The following is a 21,900-nucleotide window of genomic DNA, read 5'->3' on the forward strand; positions in this document are numbered from 1 at the left end:
TCACCTGATCTCGCGCTGCGCAGGTGCAAGATGGAGTGACCTAGCTCTCTGTTAAGGGGAAGAAAAAAAAAGAGCCAATCTCTTTGCGTATGCTTGATATCAGCATTTCTTTCCCTTACTAAAAAAAAGGCCCCTTCTAGGCATGCCTGAGATTAGGACATGTGCAGAAGAAGCACCCAGAGCATCCTGGGATGTGTAACGTAGGTATCCTGGGAGGCTCTGCGCTCCCATGATCAAGACTGAATTGGGAGGTGATGCACCCTTTTTTTTGCACATTTCGACTTTACATATAAAGGCTGTCTACCGTTTTATGAAAAGTGAAAATGTGGTGTTTAGGTACGCTTTAAATATCATAAAACTGTGAATTGAACGTTATATGTCCTAATTTTATTGTTGCAATAATAACCACATAACAGTACAGGTGATGAATGGCCAGATAAATCATGCAATCAATTATCCACATGTGCTGAGGTCTCTAAATTCAGCCACCCAGCTTTCAACACAGAGAATAGACCACATACCACCTTGACATAAAGATTCAGCATTTAGATCATTTTGGATTCCAGTCGGACATCTCTTTTGCAGATGTTGCTAGAGGAATGCCACTAAACATTTGTGGAATTTTCTGGGGTCTGATGGGGCCTCAGCATTCTCAATATCAACAATAAACTCTTTATCCAGCAGCTTGATTTGCATATGCAATAAAAAAAAATGTTAAGTATGCTGATGCCAGTTATCTCCAATCGATGTATTGTGGAGGGTAGGTGGTGCGATGAATAGAATGTAGCGATGTGTAAAAGAAGCAGGAGCATTCCCTACTTAAACCTTCATTACTGATACTTCACAGTGTTTTTTTATTGAGGTACCACCAAGTTGTATCAGTTGGAAAAAGAGGTTATTATTGAAATGTATGGGTCTGTTTTCAGAAGTTTTTTAAGTAGTTGGTGGTGGCAGCATTGGACCTAATTTTTCGACATACAGTGTACAAGGGCAGCTTGCCCCCCCAGTAACCTTCATAAACGTGCATCAGAACCACTAGTTAGTGGTGTTATTAAAGCGGACATAAACTCAACATTTTCACTTTACATAAAATGGTAGACAACCCTTATATGTAAGGGAATTTCTTTTTTGTTAAGTGCAACATTTAAAAAGCACTGTCTGATCAAGACTAAATGGGCATCCTGGGAGGATCTGGGTGCTCCTTCTGCGCACAGGGGGCACATAAGATGAAAGAGATGCTGATCTCACGCATGAGCAGTGAGATTAGTTCTCATGTTTCCCCTTTATGGCGGGCTACATCAACTGATCTCGCACCTGCGCAGTGTGAGATTGGGTGAGGTAGTAAGAAAACAAGAAGAAGACAGAAAGGAAGACCAGAGAAGCGGCGCAAAATGGGGTTCTAGGACGATGCGGAAACGGATTGAGGGAAGGTCCAGCGCCATCGAGAGATCTGCAGGATTAAAGGTAAGTGTAATTTTTTTAATTTTCAGTTTAGTTCTGCTTTAAGTTTACAAGCATTTGCAAAAACACCACTTTGCGCTGTTTGCACATGCCTGGACAAGCCTGTTAGGGCTCCCGGTTGCCTAGAGGTTGACAGTAGGACCGAAAAACCCCAAGAATCTAAAGTGAGGAGCTGCAGCCCATTTGGGCATACAGTTTTGGGCATGCAAGCTTGCCAAAATGGGCATGCAGTTATGGTATTTTACTGCAGCATTTACTGCGCCCGGAAGCACACTGTCAAACACTAGGCACTGTCAAACACTAGTGTTTTCATGCGGTACCAACTTTAATGTATAGAAGTTTCAGGGGTGGCAGACTGCCCCTAGACCCTGCATGTAGTCTCCAAAGAATAAACACACGCCTCCTACTGCCTGTCAAAGGGTAATGAATGGACCTATTGTTCAAAATCTGCTGTGTTGAATATGTCTAAAAAGCATGGGATGCTCAAAAGCCTTCTGATACTTTGGGTCTGATCTATCAAAGCTCTCCAAGACTGGTGATGAATGATTATAATGGGAGAACCTGGGTGATCCAGCAAACCTTTTGAATCACTGTCCCAGAATGAGCACACAGCTCCGGTGTTCAGCTAATTGCACCTATCTGCATGCTTGTCTCCTGTGTGTGACTGGGACTACCGACACCAAAAGGGCAGCCTTACGTCCAAGCAATCACAATCCTTTACAATGAGTTCAGCAATGGCGGCTTATATCATTTCTCAGTGACAGGTTCACTTAACAAAAAGTTAAGTTGGAGTTGGAGTTCAGATTTTTTTATGACAAATATAGAGGTGCAAAGTGTGCCATGGCATGAGGGCCCTGTACCCTCCTAAGCCACAAGGGGGCCACAGCTAAATTCATAGGGGGGCAAGTCAGGTGTACACAGGGGCCCAATGTTATTACATCTGGGAATTATGCATGTTATCTCCTCAGGGACATGGAGAGAAGAGACTGAAGGAAGAACACAAACATAGCAGTCACTTCCTGCCACACTGGGGCCATTATTAAATAGTAATAAAGCCATGCCTTGCTAGCAGTGCTAGTGAATACATACATGTATAGAAATACACACAATGCTGCATTATGTACATTGACCGACATGTCTGCCCCATACATTCAAATACAAAATTTGGTCTGAGCACTCACAAGCAAGGCAACAAACATCCCCTTCAGCAACTTCCTGTTCCTGTCATAGAGAGGGAGTGGGCGGAGACAAGAGAAGCTGACAGGAAAGGGCGGAGCTAAATGTCGCTAAGAGAAAGGATAGAGGCCTGTTTCTTTTCCATAAGAAGGGGTGTAGCCTGGTTGTAATGAGATAAAAGGGGTGGGATTTGCTTCTACTGAAAGATAGGGGTGGAGCCTAGTCTCCTGAGAGGGAGGGGGTGGAGCCTCGTTCAGCTGAAAGGGTAGGTGGGTGAGGTCTGGAGAGAAGAGGGTGGAGACAGCTGCAGCTGACAGGAAGGGGCTAGAACCAAGTGTAGCTGAGAGGAAAGGGTGGAGCCTGTTCTGTTGAATGGAAAGGGATGGAGCTTACGCCTGTTGAGATGAAAGAGGTGGAGCCAGGCTTTGCAGAGGGGAAAGGGTAGAGCCTGGTTGCCTGAGAGGGAAGGGGTGGAGCTTGGTTATACTAAGGGAAAGGGGTGGAGCCTAGTTCTGCTAAGAGAGAAGAGGTGGAGCCTAGTTCTGCTAAAAGGGATGGGGTGGAGCCTTGTTTGAGTGGGAAGGGGTGGAGCCTAGTTTTACTAAGAGAAGGGGTGAAGCTTGCATCTGCTAAAAGGGAAGGGGTGGAGCTTGTTCCTGTTGAGAGGAAAGAGTTGGAGCCCGGCTCCATTGAGGAGAGGTAAGGGGTTGAGCCTGGATTCCAGGGAGGTAAGGGGTGGAGCTTGGTTCTTCTAAGTGGGAAGGGGTGGAGCCTTGTTATGCTGATACAGGGGTGTCAAACTCAAATACACAGAGGGCCAAAATTAAAAACTTAGAGAAAGTTGCGGGTAAAACTTGAAATTTATTGAAAAAACAAATAATCCCAGTAAGAACAAGAACACATGAGAAGAGCATGCAGAAATGTGCATTGGATTGATCTATTTAGCAGCATAGGCTGCTGTTCAATAGACACAAGGGGTGCCACTACTACAATTCCCCGCATCACTTGCATTATTAAAATGCGGGACCATGCATAGGCTGCTGGTCGAGTCATGAGTGATGCCAGGAATTGTAGTAGCGGCACTTTACTCACGTCTATAGAACAGCAGCTTAATATGAATTGCATCTGGCCCACCGGTTCTACGGATTGCAGGAGCGGTGAGCCAGCTGCAACTCATATTAAGAATTCTTTTACGGACCAAAAGAAAGGATGTGCCCGGCCAAATTTGGCCTGCGGACCAGAGTTTGACACCCCTGTGCTGATAGGTTAGGTGGGTGAGGTCTGGAGAGGGAGGAGGGTGGAGCCTGTTCTGCTAAGTGGGAAGGGGTGGAGCCTGTTCTGCTGAGGGGGAAGGGGTGGAGCCTGTTCTGCTGAAGGGGAAGGGGTGGAGTCTGTTCTGCTAAGTGGGAAGGGGTGGAGCCTGTTTCAAATCATCTGCAGGTGGAAGAGCAGGCATGGTAAAAGTTATGGGCACTTATAAATGTAGGAGCCATGGCCTATTGGCCAGCCTGCTTACCCTGCCCACCTCAAATATGGGCAATATATTTAAAAAAGGATAAATCATAGATAAGACATTGCAGCAATCATTTATCTGTGTAGCAAGTTAAGGAGCCCCTGTCACCAGATCATTCATACAGCAGTACTAGGTATTTTCTATGCTGCCATTGGCTAAACGGACATAAATGGAGATGTAGGAAGGTGAGTATGTACAGATGCCAGGATTTGTATTATTATATAATATCAGTATACAATTAGAACATTAACCTGGATTTTTCTTACTCTGAACAGCTTCCAATTATTTACTAAATTATAATGTGTATAATATGACACAGGGAATAATTCTGACTTAATAGGCATAATGAAGACTTTGTTTTTTAAGGCTTTCTTTATAACCCTACAGACATAATTTCCTTCTAATATCTGCAACACAAAGCCATCATTACATTCTTCCTGCAAACCCATAGCGCCTCCTTGTGTTTACTGATGTACAAACCCACAGCTCCCTCTAGTGGCAGAAGGCAACATTGCAGATATTAACAACAACTTTGCTTAAAGGGGAATTCCACTTTGTAAATGTGGTGTTTTCATAAAATAGAACTTTGTAAATTACTCTTTGGTAATGATTACATTATTTTATTATTATATTAAGCTGTGAGGAGGAATTAGACAATACGGACCCAAATAAATTGTCAAAGCTGAAAAAAGAGTTTGAATCCTGAAAAACCGAATCAAAGCCTAAAGCAGAACTAAACTAAAAACTAAAAAATTACACTTCCCTTTAATCCCACAGGTCCTTCAATAGCATTGGCCCTTCCGATGATCCGGTCCCGTGTTGTCCTGGGTTCCTCTTCGTCCCAAAGCCGCCATCTTCAGTCTTCTTTCTTCTCACCCGTTCTCTCACTGCACAGCGGTGCGTAGCCGCTGTGAAGTAGAAAAGAGCGCATGAAGAAAAGAGAGCCGATCACACTGCACATGCTCTTTCCCCTAGGAGGTAAAATGCCCGTTCTGTGCATGCCTGAGATTAGGGCATACGCAGAAGGAGCAGCCAGAGCCTTCCGGGATGCTTGATGTAGGTATCTCAGGAGGCTCTGCGCTCCCATTAAGTCCTGATCGCCGCTTGAGCACCATTCTTAAAGGGGCAGTGCTGCATCCTTTTTTTTTTTTTTTTTTTTAAAGGGTGTTGCAAAAGAAAAAAAAAATTTTTTTACTGTATATTTAAGGGTTGTCTGCCTTTCTATTTAAGTAAAAATGTTGAGTTTAGGTATGCTTTAACTAATAGTTCCACACAAAAAAAAAGTTGCAACCAAACACATTCATTTATTGCGAAAGGAAGGGGGTACTTGGAGCGCTGTGCAGAACATTTCAGATCTGTCAGTAAGGTGTATTTAGGTGCTATTCCAAAATAAATGTCTCTACAATGCATAAATGCTTGTTACATGCGTTACTGTGCCCTTTGGCGCATGTCTGCATTGTTTCTTCCAGGTACATAGTTACATAGTAAGTTAGGTTAGTCCATCAAGCTCAACCACTAAGGAAAAATAAACATATCCCAGATATAAAACCCTATAAGACATAAGTTGGTCTGGTAGAGCTGGTGTCTTTGGATGCAGGTGGAGGGGTGGTATTAGTCTGCAATACCTATTCAAAAATGAAAAGTGCAGTGCAGCACTCACTGGTGTGGGTAGTGAGGCAGCAGTGTTGTCAGGTGGGTGCCCCCTTAATGCTCCTGTAACAAGATCGATAGTTAGACATAGGTCTTTGGGTTACAACTGATGGCAGTGCCTTGTGACGGAACAGATAAAGTTATTTTATTTTAGAATCAGGAACAATCAGGAACCTGCTCGTTTGTATTTTTTGAAAAATTATTTTTTGATCATTTGATTAAACAGATCATAGCTACTTGGTCTGTATTATTATTGTTGATTAAGTTTACATTAGAAATAGATTCAGATCCCCATGCCTCCAATACTAGGACAAAGTCAGGTTCTCATTCAACAATATATTTTGTACAACTGATATATTAATGTGCTGACTACTCTGTGTAAAGTCATCATTCTTTCCTCTCACATACAATATGTATGTTGGCTGTGTTTTATTTCTGTTTCCTGAATAAATGAAAAAAAAAAAAAGCTAACGTTGCATTTGATTATATTTATTTTATATTTATTTGAGATTTACCTCAGTTCACACTGTAGTGTTCACCTTTAATGTATGGCATTAATGAATACTGTTCTATCCTTCCCTCCTCTATCACAGTGACAGTGTACAGTAGTGAGATCAGTTTCGATCTGGGTTGGCGAGATGTCAAGTTGCCTTACAATGCTGAAGAATTCTATTAGCTGGAAATTCTCTCTCAGAGATTCTGATGATGAGATCTTTCCAGGTCTACACACCTGCTGTGATCATGATGAAGAACTCCTATCATCCCTGCTGTTTTATCAGTTTCATATTATGCAGAATATAACAGGAGGAACTGGGACATAAAATACCAGGTGGGAACAACCAAAACTCTCAGGTGGACAAGAACTTAAAGCAGACCTAAACTCAAAACTATTTCTTTACATAAAAAGGTAGACAACCCTGTTATTTAAAGTAAGTTTTTTTAAGTGCAACACCCTTTTTAAAAAAGAAAAAAAAAAAAAGGTGCAGCACCTCCCCTTTCTGTCTTGATCACCGCAAAAAGCTTCCAGGGATACTTACATCACGCATCCCAGAAGGTTCTTGGCTGTTTTTTCTAAAAGATCGACTATCTTTTTCCCCATCTACGTCACCCAATCTTGCGCCTGAGGAGTGCGAGATTGGGTGATGCAGGAACCCAGAAGATGTTGGCGCCCCGGGCTGAAAACATATACTGGGACGAGGTGGGACCCAAACAAAGAAACCTCTCAATGGATCTGCGGGATTAAGGGTAGTTCTGTTTTTTCATTTTGGGTTTAGTTCCGCTTTTAAAAATTAGGGCAAGGAAATCTTATTGTTAGACTTTATAAGCCATTGACTCACTCAGCAGGCCAGGTTGAACCTATAATAACATAACACTTATGGGGAGCCAAAAAAGAAATTCCATTTATATGCATGACATAAAAAAAGAACTGGTCAATAGAATCTGCATATACATAGAATTCTATGTGACCTGTTCTAGTAGTATATAGCCTTTTCAGCCATCCCCCTGGCACACAAAAGAACGTAAAGTGTACCTAAACTCAGAATTTGCACTTTACATAAAAGGGTAGACAACCTTTTTTTAAGGCTGTTGGTTGCTCCTTCTGCGCATGCCACAGCATGTCGGGCACGCACAGAAGGAGCCCATTCTCCAAAAGGGAAAGAAATTGCTGATCTCACGCAACCCATGCGCAGTGAGATCTGCAAGTTTTTTTCACCATCTATGTCACCCGATCAGCCGGTCATTTTTGGGTTTACTTCCTCTTTAAAACACCAAAAAACAGTTCACCCAAAAAAAAAAAAAAAATAACATTGCCCTGGTTTCCTAATGCTTGTGGTTTACACAAGCAACATCACCATGTTTACAAGTTGAGAGCTGAAAATACTGCAAGAATGCATTATCCTGGGATTTTAAGCTCCCAGCTCTTGCTAGAAGTTTTTTTTTTTTTAAATACTGACGGCACAGCCATAACTCAGAATTTGCTGAGCCAACAACTAATTAAAAAAAAAAGAAAACCATTTTAATGCTATGATTTATTATGCTGGAAACAATCCTTCCTGTTTCCAGTGACACTAGAATCGTTGAACGCTGTACACACAGCACCAATCAGTCCTATGGAGACAGAAAGGGGAAGGAGGCGCGAGGGACACCCCATTGCATTCCCCTCCATAGGAAATGACAGCAGTCATCCCCGCTCAGCTTATTGATTCGCTTCATCCATAATCAATGTCAGGTGACCGCTGTACACAACTAGCTTTTCACCCAAGACGATCACTATCATTTGTCTAGGGCAACAACCATTTAGCATCTAACATCACACACACCACACTTTTTGATCCTTAACTTGCCTTAATCAATCTTATTGTACAATCTTCTTTTGAATTATGATTACAAAGTGCAGGGTCTGACTTATAGGATATAAGTTGGACTTTGTTTCCAGAATGTCCTCTCTTAGTCAATGTGTCTTTGCAGACTAGGACTTATGGCATCATTCACACTGTAGTGCATGTGTTATATGCAACACCCAGCAACGGAGCCACCTGCACTGTTGTGATGCTGATTGTATTTACTACATTGAATGGGGCAGCAGCAGCGTGTTGCAGCAATGCATATAGAGAGGATGTCATCTATTTTTTTTTTTCAACAAATGCCTGATATTCCTGTGTATTGCACACTTTGGCCCTAATTCGGTAAACCTCACCTGTATGGGAGAAGATAGACTATCATGGGGTGACCTGAGTGATGCAGCAGACCTGGAATGGATCTAACCCAGGATTGAAAACATTTGCCAAATAGCAAATGATTTTTTAAGTGATCCATTTCAGGTTTGCAGGACAACCCAGATATCTATCTTTTCTAGTCTTGGAAAGATTTAATATCCCTCCTATTGTGTGTTACTTCCCTCACCTCTTAGATTGTAAGCTCTTTGGGGCAGGGTCCTCTCCTCCTCCTGTGTCACAGTTTGTATTTGTCATTTGCAACCCCTATTTAATGTAAAGCGCCGGATAATATGTTGGCGCTATATAAATCCTGTTTATTAATAATAATAATATTAATAATTAATGATGATGATGATGAATCAGGCCTTAGGTGTGCACAGTAAACCAACATAATCGACCTCTGAAATTACCTGCATTGGCCATTAGGTGGCAAGATTTAGCAACAGAAGTAAATGAAGGAAATCCAAGCTGTCACCATCAAATGTTACATGATAAATATTCCTCATACAGATGAGAAATTACCTGTCCTCAGTTTGGTGTGGTTGATTGATGACGCCTGATCTGTATTTAAAACTGAACTTCAAACAGATATAAAATAAACAAATGAATGCTATTCTGAAATAATTAATTTACGATTGCATTTATTTTTCTTTCATTGCAACCAGTGTAAGTATCTAAATTTGACCTAATTTTAGTGGTCCCTCTACAGCAGGAATAGGAGTAAGAGACAAAGCAAGGAGCCACTTTACATAAAAGGGTAGACAAAAGTGCAACACCCTTTTTTCTTCAAAAAAAAATAAATCGATCAAGATCGAGAATGAAGGGAGTGCAAAGCTTCCCGGGATAGCTATGTCACGCATCCTAGGAGGCTCTTGGGTGCTCCTTCTGCGCATGGCTGAGCACCTCGGGCATGCGCAGAAAGAGCCCTTTCCTTAAAAGGGGGAAAAAAGCCAATCTCATGCATGCGCAGTGGGATCGCCAATTTTTTTCCACAAACTATGTCACCCGATCTCGCACCTGCGTCGGGTGACATAGGAAGAAGAACCAGGAAGAAGATAGTGCCGTCCCAAAAAGGAATACCGTAATGGCGCGTATTGACTTTAAGCTCACGTACAATAGCTTTCTATAATCTTTAATGCATTATTTAACAACATTTTGCACAGATTAAATCACTCTTAACAGACTACAAACACTTTACAATTACTGTCAGCTTACCTCATGACGGCTTCTACCGTGATTTGGTTTTAGCAGTGAACATATGTCCCTTTGCTGTAGTAAAACACACTAAACCTAACCCAATGGCTAGTGCTTGGCATATTGGTAATGTACTGGGTGGCTTTGATATCCAGTCAGGATTTACAATTATTATCAAATACCACTGTTTAAAAACGCAGATAAAACAATCTAATTTCTAATCTTCCACTATCCTGTCCATCCATAATATACTCCTAAATATTAAAATAATGTCATTATTAATCCCTAACAAATAGCTGGTTTGGTATTTTGTGATGGACATGTGCCACATTTATAGGCACTGGTCACATGATCTAAGCCAAAGAGGAGGATCTGAATTTATGCAAATCCCCAAACTGGCTCTTCCTGAATGTCATGTGGAATCTACATTAATGATTTCTAAAACCTGACATGTTACAATAGACAGAATGTGAAAACAAAGGAAGACCCCTCGTTGTAAGATTAAAAAGCAATCCAGCCCCCGAACACTAGTCATGTGACTTTGCCTAGGCTAAGATGATGTTCTTTTTGGACACGATGTTCACTTTTGGATGTGTACTGTCAAACACTAGGTACCTAGGAGGGAGTAACAATTACCCACTTGTAGTTAGCAAGTGTTTGCAAATGCCTAGCAGAGCAATTCCATTTTTTTTGTATTGTAACGGCTTGCAAGCATCTAAAAATGTTTGCACAAGTGTTTGCAAGCAGCACCAATTCAAGCCTACGGTGGCAGATAGGATGGAAAAATGCTCTTGGATGCTAAATGTAGTGTTCAAAAAACTGCAAGGCAATGCTGCCACTGTTTACTGCCCATCAAATAAAAGGATTAGTTATTCTGTCCAATGAACCATTTTCTACAAGCTATTTTAAGCGGTAAAACCGAACCTACTTTAAGTCTGAACCATAATTTCCTCTGCCATTGATCAAGATGCAACACTGTAACATGCAGTTAATCATAAGGTAAAAGATCCAGCACAGTAAACCCAAATGACAATTTTGGGGATGCCTCAAAAAGCTTCCTGTAAAATTACCTTCTGTGAACCCCTGGGAAAGATATTATTGATGTAACAAGAATTTCAAATATATCTTTAAATGCAATGTTGCAATCCTACAATGAAACTCTTAGGGTCGAAGCTCTAAAACTCACAACCAGTGTGTCCAAAAAAAGATTTAGAAGTAGAATTCCCAGCATTTATCATTGTAGAAGTCAGGAGCACAGATGCCTCTGACCCCCCAGAACTTACAAACATGCTATTAAAGCCAGGAACCAAAAAGTAGGACAGTAAATCAGTCCTTGAATAAAAGATTCGGGTAATTCAATAAAATGAATCATATCTGCCTCAGCCAATCAGAATTCCTGCCTTGAGAATTTTCCCTAGCACAACAGACTGCTCCATTCTAAAACAGATTGTTTCATTTCAGAGCAGCGGTCCCCAATCTTTTCAAACCCACGGACCACTAAATTTACTGGCTCTGGACCGTGCATGCGCAGGGAGCCGTGTGTCACTCTAAGGGGAAAAAACTTCCCCCCTGAGTGATGTCATAATGCCAGAACCCACCCACTCTCCCATACTATGGCCTGGGATGTATCAGGACTAAACCTAGATACTTCAAACAATAAATTTTATTAAGCAACATAGGGGTTTTTCATGGTATCCCACAATAGGGATGCTATGGAATCACTACTGAAATCAGCAACTGGTCCAATATCCGAAGTACAAATAAGAAGCTGAAGTGTAGGAGCCCCACAGCAGAGTTGAAATTTGCTGATGCATTGGAAAGATGGAGACAGCATCCTTGATTTCCACAGAAATCAGGGAGTCTCCCTAGTTCCACATGGAATTTCTGGGCACTAAAAATGACATTTACAGCTTTCAAATTTAAAATTAGTTATATGCCCTCTTTGGGTTTAGGAAGGGAGAAAAGAAAACATTAAAACAATTGTGCAATACAAACTCGGGCAAATAAAGTCTTGATCTGTAAGGCACAAAAGGCGCAATGGAGTTTTGCTAATCTGTGCAGTGACCTCGGAAAATTGGAGGTAAAAAAATGGAAGTCGGCAAGGAGCAAAACTTTAGAGGTATCATCTTCTGCACCCAAGCATATTAAAGTTGTCTAAAAGGTTATGGAATGCAAAGGAAGGCCTGTCTGCAGATTGGTCAATGCCAGACTTTGCAGAAAAACTGGAAGCAGAGACTGGGCGTCTTGATTAAGAAAGTGGACAAATGAAAAGGATATCTTAAAACAGAGAGGGAGAAATCTTTAGTTTGTTCCGTGGGTTTCTTCTGCTAAAGATAGATCTTGCCATCAGTAGCATCTTGATATTATCAAGAGCTGGTCTAAAGAGATGTTATCCCTCGAAGGCCAAGCAGATCAAACAATTGTTGCACAAAGTCCAGTACCTTAGAAAAGTTCTACACATATGTAACAACTAAAGACGTGTGGTGTGAGAAGCTTCCAGCAAAATTATACAACTGAAGTTCATGGCTACAGTCATCTGCTTCTCCCTTTTCAAAAACAAGGGATCAATGACAGCAGTTGTTAGATCTCTTAAGAGTTTTTGATCCATCAGACACAGTCTGAAAAAGTCACAGAAAGAACAGAACTTTAGAAAAGACCTAAACCTGCTGGGTCTTTGAAAACAAGTATATGCTCTATCCATATAGTAAGTGCTATTGTTAAGGTGGGAACAGACCACTTTTTTACGAAATTCTCACTAAATGGAGACAAGACAAATAACTGCTTAGGAGGAGCAAATAACTTTTTAGGAGGTTTCCAATCTCTACAGAGAAACAGCAGGTGAAAAGTCTTTGCGGCCTTCAAAAAGTCTAGGACTCCCTATAGGGCAGGGGTGCCCAAAACGTTGACCGCGATCTACTGGTTGATCGAAAAGGCAACGTGAGTTGATCGTGGAGCCCTACCTTACCCCTCTCTGCTGTTTACCAGCAGCCCTGCTGTACATTTATAGGGATGCTGGGGATGTCTTTCGTCAGACAACACCAGGAATTTTGCGTCCAAGGCTCCGTGTAACAGTGGGGAGTGAGGAAGAGAAGGTGGGAGGGCAGTCTGAGGTGGGCAGCCAAGTCAGTTCAAGCTTGGGGTCAGGGTTCAATTACTGAGATACCTTTGTACTGATTAGCAGTTCTTTTTCTTGTGCAGCACGTCATTCTCCTATGACAGGTGAACTGTAGCTTTCCTGTCACTACAGTCTTGTGGTGCAATGTCTGTGCAAAGTTCTGCCATTCAATGTCTCATTAGCTTCAGTCACTTCCGTATCATACTCGGTATATATATATATATATATATATAAATAAATATATGTTTAGAATTTTAATTGTTGGTAGATTTGACTTAATCATTTTAAAAGTAGCTCACAAGCCAAAAAAAGTGTGGGCACCACTGCTGTAGTGGTTCACCGAACGGTGAATTGGAGCAAATCAAAATCCCGGGTGTCTGATGCTGCTAAGGTCGTGGGCAAATGAAACAGAATTAGCAAAAAAGGTCAGAAGAGTATTCTTGTGGCAGTGATCAGTCAGGAATGACCTGGCTCAAACACCTTGAGCAAAGACAAAAATCCAATGACCCAGCCACACCCTAAAGACGACTCCAAGGACTGAAAGCTCTGACACCAGAGGACAAAGATTCCAAGCCGATACCATGAGTAAGTGTGCTGCAAACAGTGCCCGAGTCATAAATGAGCTTGGGGTAGCAGATACAGTGGGACTGTCCTATAAATGTCCAGTATCAGACATAATATACTGGATTTATTAAAACTGTCTAAAACTGGAGAAGATAGACTATCACAGAAGAACATGGGTGATCCAACAGACCTGAAAAGGATCTGGTCGAGGATTGAAAACATTTGAAAATAACAAATGTTTGCGAAATCCATTCTTGGTTTGCTGGACAAACCAAGTTCTCCCATGATAGTATTTTCTCTCAAGTCCTGAAGAGCTTTAATAAATCCGACCCAATAAATGCACATGGCCGTCTGACAAGGTATAGGCTCAAGCAGAGACAAGACATACTACCAAAATGAGGACTGCTGATAATCCGTTCTTCTATCCATTCAGGGCAAAAGAAATAAGGTCACCCACCTCACACTTTTCTTTTTTTTTCTCCAATATGTGGAAGTATGCAATGTATTCCCTTTACTTTGCGACAATGTGGTTGGCCTAGCATTATCACATGTGACAAAGTAGTCAACAGCCCTATATACAACACACTGAAAATGTAGTAACCTAAGCGCTCCCCAGCAGTACTCTCTTTTTAGCACTTGACAGCTTAAGTCCCTCAGGTAAATGATTTTTTTTATACCGCAAGTGATTCCCACACTTCCACTGTAATACAAATACCAGTATTGACATCACACCAATGCTGTTCTGCATCAATAAAGTGGTGCAGGAAAAAGGTCCCTAGGACAATATCTGAAAGGTCTGAAGATTTCTAAACATTTTCAAATACTGTCTTTACGGTAGGGATCCTAGGGTACTGTACACAACTCTGGAGTTCGGCTTTAGGAACCCTTTATATAAGGGACACGGAAGCTACCTAAACTTTACCAGCAAAGCTGAAACACCTATTTAAGCGGTTTTTTTTTTTTGTTTTGTTTTTTAGTAGAAAACCAGGTCCATGACCAGAGATGAATCAGCTTAGACTTCCTTTATGAACTTTGGATTCATCCATTTTTATTTTTTTTTCAGGTGCATATATCTGATAAAAATGTACTCAGTCTCTTATAACATAAATATTTATTGCTTTATATGAATACTGTATTGAAAGCCCAAAGCAATCAGTTGTACACACAGAAATTATACAATTAAAGAACGCTCCACAAAAGGCAGTGAACACTCGTTACATTCTACAAAATCTACTTTTACCGAAATTTAAAAATTCTATATATCAAAAAGCTATTCAGTTGAAGAAACAGGTAGAAACTCGACAGCCAGCGATCATGACATGCGGCGGCCAGTTGTCAGTCTAGATGGCAAAAGGTGTTTCAACAGCAGGAATTGTGCTTCGAGCAGGTCAAAGGGCATTAAATTCACTGGCTGTTTAGAAGGCGAAAATTGGGAAGAAAAAAAAAAAATTTAAGATCTGAATTTCAGTTTACTTCAAAAATACAAATCATGGCAATTTCAACACCCTGCGGAACTTCAATCATTCAGTCCAGGTTCACACGTAAATATATTATCTCTCTCTCGATACAGCTGAACAACTTTGCAATGGTATTGCATACAATAGTATCATCTTGGATAAACAACAAGTTATGTTGTAGTCAAGAAAATTTAAATTCAAGCAACAAAAGAAAAATATAGTACCCTTTTATTGTTATTTACCCAGGCCAGCAAGTATCTACCTTACAATGACCTGTTTACTTCAAGCGCAGGAAATAGAAAGTACATTTTATTTTTCCCCCATAAATAAAAATGAAAACATTTTTTAAAAAATGAAATATTGCTGAAAAATGGTGGTTCAGTTTTTTGGAATGTTAAAAATTTGCAATGTTTCATCTCCTTCACGAGGTACTTGAACGTTGTTTTTAATGCAGACAGCACCTTTTAGAGGAAGTCATTGTATACAAAGCGGTTGATCTTGCATTTAGCAAAATGGGTTAGTTTGCTGGATATCAATCCTGAAAACTACTATGAGGAGGCCTGAACTTTGAAGATCAGATCTGCAAAGCCTAAACAGTAGCTCAACAAGCCAAATGGTCTACTCAGTCATGTGATGAAAAGAAAATGTAGACCTTATAAAATGAGAAACCAAACAAGTATTTGTTGAATTTTAACCTTGAACATTCACTGCCAAAGAAAATGTGGGCAAAGGGGTCGAAAACTTCTAGCTTATTCAGTGAAAAAAATCCAACAGAAAATATCATTTTGTGGTTTGAGCTCTGCTGAAATGAACTTAATGACAGGACGAGACGCCATAGGTTTATTTTGATTTTTTTTTTTCCTTTTTAATTTTTAACCAAAATGTGGAAACCTTGAAAAAGGGTTGTCAAAATTATAACCTTCCAGTTTAAAAACCTCTTCTAAATTAATAAAAAAACATCTATACACAAACCACTGTTTTGTTTTACCAAAAACCACCAAAGTCAGTGGTGAACAGAACCTGAAGGGTTTTCACAGTTCTGACATAGGAGGGTAAAGAGGGGAAAGGGTGAATAAAGCTCATTTTCGATTCCAGAAAAGTTTTGAGTTTTTACAACCTGTTTTTTTTTTTTTTTTGTAAAACTAAAGGTCCACTTTATTTAAGTAAAATTTGTTTACAGTGTAAAAACAGAACTGTTGGGAAAATACTGTGTCTATTAAGTGTTGTAGTTAGTCTTGTTCCATAGGTTCATCTGCTACATCTGTGGCTTCCTCACTGTTTTCCATGGGGGATTCTGGAGGGATTTCAGGGGACTTATCAAAAGTTTCCGGCTGCTCAGTGTCACTGTGGTCAGTGTCAGCTTTACTTGTGGCGGCCGCGCTTTCTGCTGCCGCCTCCTCCTCGCTGTGCAAATCTCTCTCTGCTTCACAATGTCCCGATTCCTCCATTTGAAGAGGCTCTTCAGAGTTGCTCACAGTTTCAGATTCACTGGTTTGCTTGTCAGAGGTCTCTGCTGTGGGCTCGCTTGGTGTCATTAAAGATTCTGCAATTAAATACAACAATGCAGTGATAAACCAACCTTTAACATTTTATAAAAAGGAAAACAGTATCTTGAACCTTTATATTTCATAATACCCCTATGTTCTTTATAGAGCTTTATTAGCGATTGTCTTTTTTATTATCGCCCTGCAGGGTTAGGCTAGAACAGACCTGCCAACAAATGACAAACAGGAAGAATCTGCTCTTTCAGCTTTGCTGTCCAGTATCAGACTTGGAGAGGGACAGGACTGGTTTGTGTAATTGCAGCAAAAAATAAATAAAACTGGATTTCCTGCTGGACAGAATTATGTGGAAAGATGTGAAAATCCAGCTTTAACACATAACTTTCTACCTAAAACTTCAAAGCCCAATGTTCTTCCTAAAGTGTCTAATTTTTTGTCTGTGCTCAGCTTCGACATAACCTTTGATGTAGCTTCCAAGGATGAGGGTAAAGGGTAATATTATAGACCATCAGCACTGAGTGTTATTTGCAATGACATCCCATTTCAGACTGCAGTGATCAGCAGTCCCAGAGCATGTATAAAAACTATGAAAAAAAAAGTCTAAAAATAGTCCTGTGATGGGGTGTCTTTAAAGTGAATTGTACCAAAAAGATTTGTGCAGAGTGGTATTTGTAAGGGACTTTTGGAGTAAATGAATAGAAACAGTCACCTTTCAAAAAATACATTATTATTAACAGTAGTTATAGAGCGTCAACATATTACACAGCGCTGTACATTAAATAGGGGTTGCAAATAACAGACAGATAGAGATAGTGACAGAAGGAAGAGAGGACCCTGCCCTGAACATAAAAGAATAATACAGCTCTGCCAGATGGACGACACCACTTTGGTATTGCAGTCCGGTAGCAGTAGAACCATTTTAATGCTGCAAAACTGCTGGACTGAGACAATTGCCCACCTTCTGCAGTGTCCTCCAAATCACCGCTCTCCTTTCCTTTATCTTCACTTGAAGACAAGTCTTCATCTTTGCCAGCCATTTCAATGGAAGTTTGGCTTGTTGAGGTCTCCGATTGGGCAGTCTGCTCCTCTTCTTCATCTTCTGCATCAAACTTTAGTCTTTTCACTTCGTGCTCCTCTGTTGAGTCTTCCTCCAAGTGTTTATTCTTCACAGTGCTTGAAGGAGAGCTCAGATCAGGTGACAGGGAGTCACTGTTGGCAGATAAAGAAATAGTCCAGTTAGAGTTGTGCAATTAGCTTAGCTAAAATTGGGCCACTTTTTTGCAAAAGTCTACAACTTTTATCTTTTTTCAACTATTACAATCTATTTGGCATTTGACATTGAGGGTGTTCAATGCCCGTTATTCCCATCATGAGTTGTGTTGCAGAAAATGGAACCACAGCGCCACAATTAAGGTCTGACCTAGAGCAAAAGTAAGTGAGTTGGGCAATACCAGAGCAGAGTAGTGCATATACTTTTATGAAAGGAAGTACTGTTATGATTTGCTTTAAAGACTGTAAAGAGATGAAAAACAGGGATGCTGTCACAGCTAAGCATCCATCCTAAAAATGCCACTTTCCTGACTATCTAGCTCTTAAATATTTTCGCTGACAAGTGTCTAGCTAGTAAAGTTAGGACTGAGCATGGACGTTATTTACCTGTCATGCTAATGGCTTCAATGATCACTAACTCAGTAAAAAAATTATGTGGACTGCAATCCCAATAATGTCAGTGTCACAATGTATTGATGGCATGGGATGGGCTAAGCAACTGGTATTTGCAAAAGAAGGTAACATTAGCAGCTCATTGTTGGGACAGGTTAACAAACATAGCAATATAAACCTAGAAGCCAGATGGGAAGAATTTGTAGGCGGGTGTCAGCCCTTGTATTGTGACCCAACTCTTCAGGTAACACCCAAAAACAGCCGGGTGGTTGCTGGGTGTTAAGTCCAGATAAAAGGTGCTGGGGAGAACACTGTTAACCTGACCCTTTCTTTCCTTGTCAACTTTGCATAGACACTTGCTCTCACTCATGGTAATACATTAGAAAGTCCCAGATCAGATATTCAACTTTTAGTTCTCTCCCAGGCTTACAAAGTATTTCCATTCTCTGCATGGGGAATATCTGCAAACAATTTCCTTTTTTTTGGGCTAAAGCTTCTTGTGGCAGGAACTTTGCAGTCTGGACAAGGAAGTGAAAAAGGTACCCAAGAGAACTCCATTATAAAACACTTTTAATACAGGTTACTTGGCATGACTGAACACTAAAGACTGAGCTAATTCAGGTACAGGCCGACTCAGGTTCTAGATAAGAAAAACAACAACCTGTGAGCCTTGTCTTTCTGACACACATCAGAGTCTTTATTATCAGCGCCGTCAGGTAAACCGTTCGATGTAGTGGGGTTCGATAAGGACAGCTTAGGTTTGCTCAGTGGTCTTGGGGTGCCTGGACCATTTATGTTTGATCTACGAGAAAAAGAAACAAGGTTTTATGTTTAAACAGACAAAAGCTCAACCCAATAGTTATAACACAAAGCACAGAAGCCTACTTAACAGACAGTCCCAAATTTTACCACATACCTGTCCGTGTAATTTTGTGAGTTTCCAGGAAACATCACTCCATTCATCCGGTTCAAGCTCGATGAACTGTTTTTCCTTTGAAAGAATAAAATTAAATTTACATGAAATGTACATGATTATAAAAAAATGCCCAAAAGTTAAATCTTTTTTTTTTAAAAACTCCAGCTAATTTCACCACTACCTTTGCAGCAGATGCACAATAAGGGCAAACGTTTGCAGACACCGGACCATCTCACTTATATGAGCTTGTTAGATATCATGTTCTAAAACAAAGTTGGGTATCAACATATTTTGAGCCATAAAGTGCACATCTTCTGACTCCACAAATCTATATCAGCATAAACCATACTTATTCTAGTATTATATGAGAGCCACAATTTGTGTTAAAACATTACAATATCAGCTATTCATAGCTGGCAAGGATTTGTAGGGCAGAAATAGTACATTTGCACTTACTCGGATGTTGGGTATACGCAGCTTACCACCATAACATTCTGTAGGATAAAAAAAAACAAACAAAAAAAAAACGAACAATTAGTCTAGTACACAGAGCAGGGATGTGAACTCAACAACTCAATAAACAGGAGTTAAAGAAAGGATGTCCCCCTTCTTTAAAATCATGCTTGTAAAGCAGAAAGTATACTTGCCTCTCCTATCATGCGCTCAACTGAAAATTAATTATAGGAGGAAGTTTCTTCAGAAACAGACACTTCTGGGAATGTCAACCTCTTGTGTCACCTACAGCATTGATTTTTCTCCAGTCGACCACAACATCACAACATAATAAACATTCCTAGAAATTAAAGTTTACATTCCAAAAAGTGGGGTTTGACAGCACAGACGGAAGGAGAGGCAAGTAAAACATGAATTTATAGGAATATTATTTGTGATTCTAATAAAATAAATCATGTCCATATGGAGCCATTGTCAGCAATAACAAATAGGGAAGCATTAAAGCAAAACTATAGTGTGTTTTCTTTTACTGTTATGTTTTCCTCTGCAGTCATTTATAAACTTAATTTACCATTCTCACATATGCTTGCTCTACCACAAATATGTTCCTATACTTTTAGATATGTAGATTTTTCTTCTAAAAGGCCGATTTTATTTTTCCAAAATCCATAAGAGCAACGCGCTGAACAACTGCGGAGATTGAATTGCAACACATTTTAGTTAGTCAGACATGACTAGAAGACAGTAAAGACCTGCCAGCAACCTCTGCAGCAAGTAGTATTATAAAACATAAATGTGACACACTCACCTATCGTATGCAAGGGATCAAATCTACACGTAAAACAAGGTCACTTATAGAAACACATACAACATATAGGCAAATCCCTAAATTACCTTTTCCACTCCTCTAAGAAACTTGTCTGTGCCTGTGTAATTCCTCCGGGGGTCAGTGACAAGCTCGCAGAGTCGTTGAATAGTAAATGGTGTCCTAGAAAGAATGATATAGTAAGTACCCCTTTGCAGCATGTTTCCAAACACATCAACCCCAATATTTTACAGGTTCAATATGTATGGAGATAAAGAGCCCTTCTGCTACATACACCCACAGATACCATCTGTTCTCCAACGTTTTATATAGCCAAACAGAGACACAAATAGCTAAAAGGCATGTTATGAAGTTGTGAACTGATAGAATAAAAAAGCTACTTCCAGGCAGGGTTCCTCCTCCTGTAACATTGTATCTGTCTGTCATTTGCAAACACTATTTATTGTACAGTGCTGTGTAATATGCTCTTGCTATGTAAATACTATTATTAATATTCTTAATTAATTTAAGGCTGCACAATTTACTCTTCCATTTTCCTGCCTCCTTGTTTGCCCCTTTGTCTCACTGCAGAACCCTTGCCCCATAACTGTCCCTTTTCACCCTCTTCCTATTCTAGCATTGCACAGATCTAAAATGCTGAAGAAAGCGATGACCAGCAATTATGCAGCACTGATCTCTTCAGCATTCCAGCAAGTCTAGAACGGGCCCTTCACACCCTGGTCTAAGGGGAAGTAGGCTGAATGACAGAGCAAAGTTCAAAAGGAAGGAGAAATTAGAAAAACAATACTGGCTTGAAGAATCTGTGTGGGACAGCGACAAGGTTGGGCGAGCACTGCAGTTTGATTTTTTTATTTTTTTTTTTAAGATTGCTTACTGCAAATAATAATTTTGCCCAAGTTTCACTTAGAATGTACTATAACTCTGTATAAATGACCTGTTTTTTGATGATTTTTATACATTTTAATTAAAGTGCAACTGAATTTGTTGGGATGGGTAAGCCTAAGCCATATTATACAAGTATGCAAACTTGCCAATTCTGGCACAGATTTACCTGTTTGCAGACACCCTGCAGTGATGACAGGTAAAGGAGCAGGTCATAGCTGCCATCTTGGCTGCCAATTCTTTTCAGCCACTGATGATATAACTGCTGCACAAGTTACATTGTTTCCAGGGGCTGACTCTATATGCAACAGTGCTGAGCAATACAAGACATGTCGCCTTTGCCACAAATCTCCACCTCCTGGTGACCTTTTTTGTTTTTTTCAGTTTAGGTTTGCTTTAAATGCTTCAATTAGTGTACTAAATAATGTACTAAATACACTTTTGTTTTTTTAAAGGCCGATAAATGAATAAGCATTTTTCACAGAATGTTTAGAAAGGTCAAATATGGTTACTGTATTTGACAATTACAGTACTAAACAGATACACAACAGCACCTTGTAGTGTCATGTCAAAGTGATCACATGGTCATTACCGATTGTTGACACAAAGCAGTCAGCTGATGGGGAGCCGGTTTATTGATGGAGAGTTGTGGTAATATTTAGATTAGCGTAATTAAGGGGATATGGAGACCCTGCCAACATCCTAAATTACATATCAAAAAGCACAGAAAAAAAATTAGAACTGCTTAAAGTGTTTGTTTTCTATAAATATTTAATTCACATGCAATGATCTTGTGTTCACAAGATGCCGGC

General features: G+C 40.2%; 1 protein-coding gene and 2 long non-coding RNA genes across 3 annotated transcripts in view; 1 reads left to right on the forward strand and 2 right to left on the reverse strand.

The window, feature by feature from the left end:
• Positions 1-2,770, reverse strand: part of LOC140337151 (uncharacterized) — a 28,756-nt gene extending 25,986 nt beyond the window's left edge. Inside the window, exon 1 of the long non-coding RNA XR_011921996.1 lies at positions 2,643-2,770. This is a non-coding gene — a long non-coding RNA (uncharacterized lncRNA). The remainder of the gene's footprint in view (positions 1-2,642) is intronic.
• The window catches only part of LOC140337152 (uncharacterized), a 47,058-nt gene extending 26,113 nt beyond the window's left edge, over positions 1-20,945 (forward strand). The window contains exon 3 of the long non-coding RNA XR_011921997.1: positions 20,823-20,945. This is a non-coding gene — a long non-coding RNA (uncharacterized lncRNA). The remainder of the gene's footprint in view (positions 1-20,822) is intronic.
• PPP4R2 (protein phosphatase 4 regulatory subunit 2) overlaps positions 14,485-21,900 on the reverse strand; it is a 20,629-nt gene continuing 13,213 nt past the window's right edge. Inside the window, exons 4-9 of the mRNA XM_072420722.1 lie at positions 20,275-20,368; positions 19,384-19,421; positions 18,928-19,002; positions 18,673-18,813; positions 17,308-17,558; positions 14,485-16,390 (exon numbers count right to left, since the gene is read on the reverse strand). Of these exons, the coding sequence (XP_072276823.1) occupies positions 16,077-16,390; positions 17,308-17,558; positions 18,673-18,813; positions 18,928-19,002; positions 19,384-19,421; positions 20,275-20,368 (913 nt within the window). The 3' untranslated portion in view covers positions 14,485-16,076. The remainder of the gene's footprint in view (positions 16,391-17,307; positions 17,559-18,672; positions 18,814-18,927; positions 19,003-19,383; positions 19,422-20,274; positions 20,369-21,900) is intronic.

This window comes from Pyxicephalus adspersus, chromosome 8 (genome assembly GCF_032062135.1).
Source record: "Pyxicephalus adspersus chromosome 8, UCB_Pads_2.0, whole genome shotgun sequence".
Taxonomy (NCBI): Eukaryota; Metazoa; Chordata; class Amphibia; order Anura; family Pyxicephalidae; genus Pyxicephalus; species Pyxicephalus adspersus.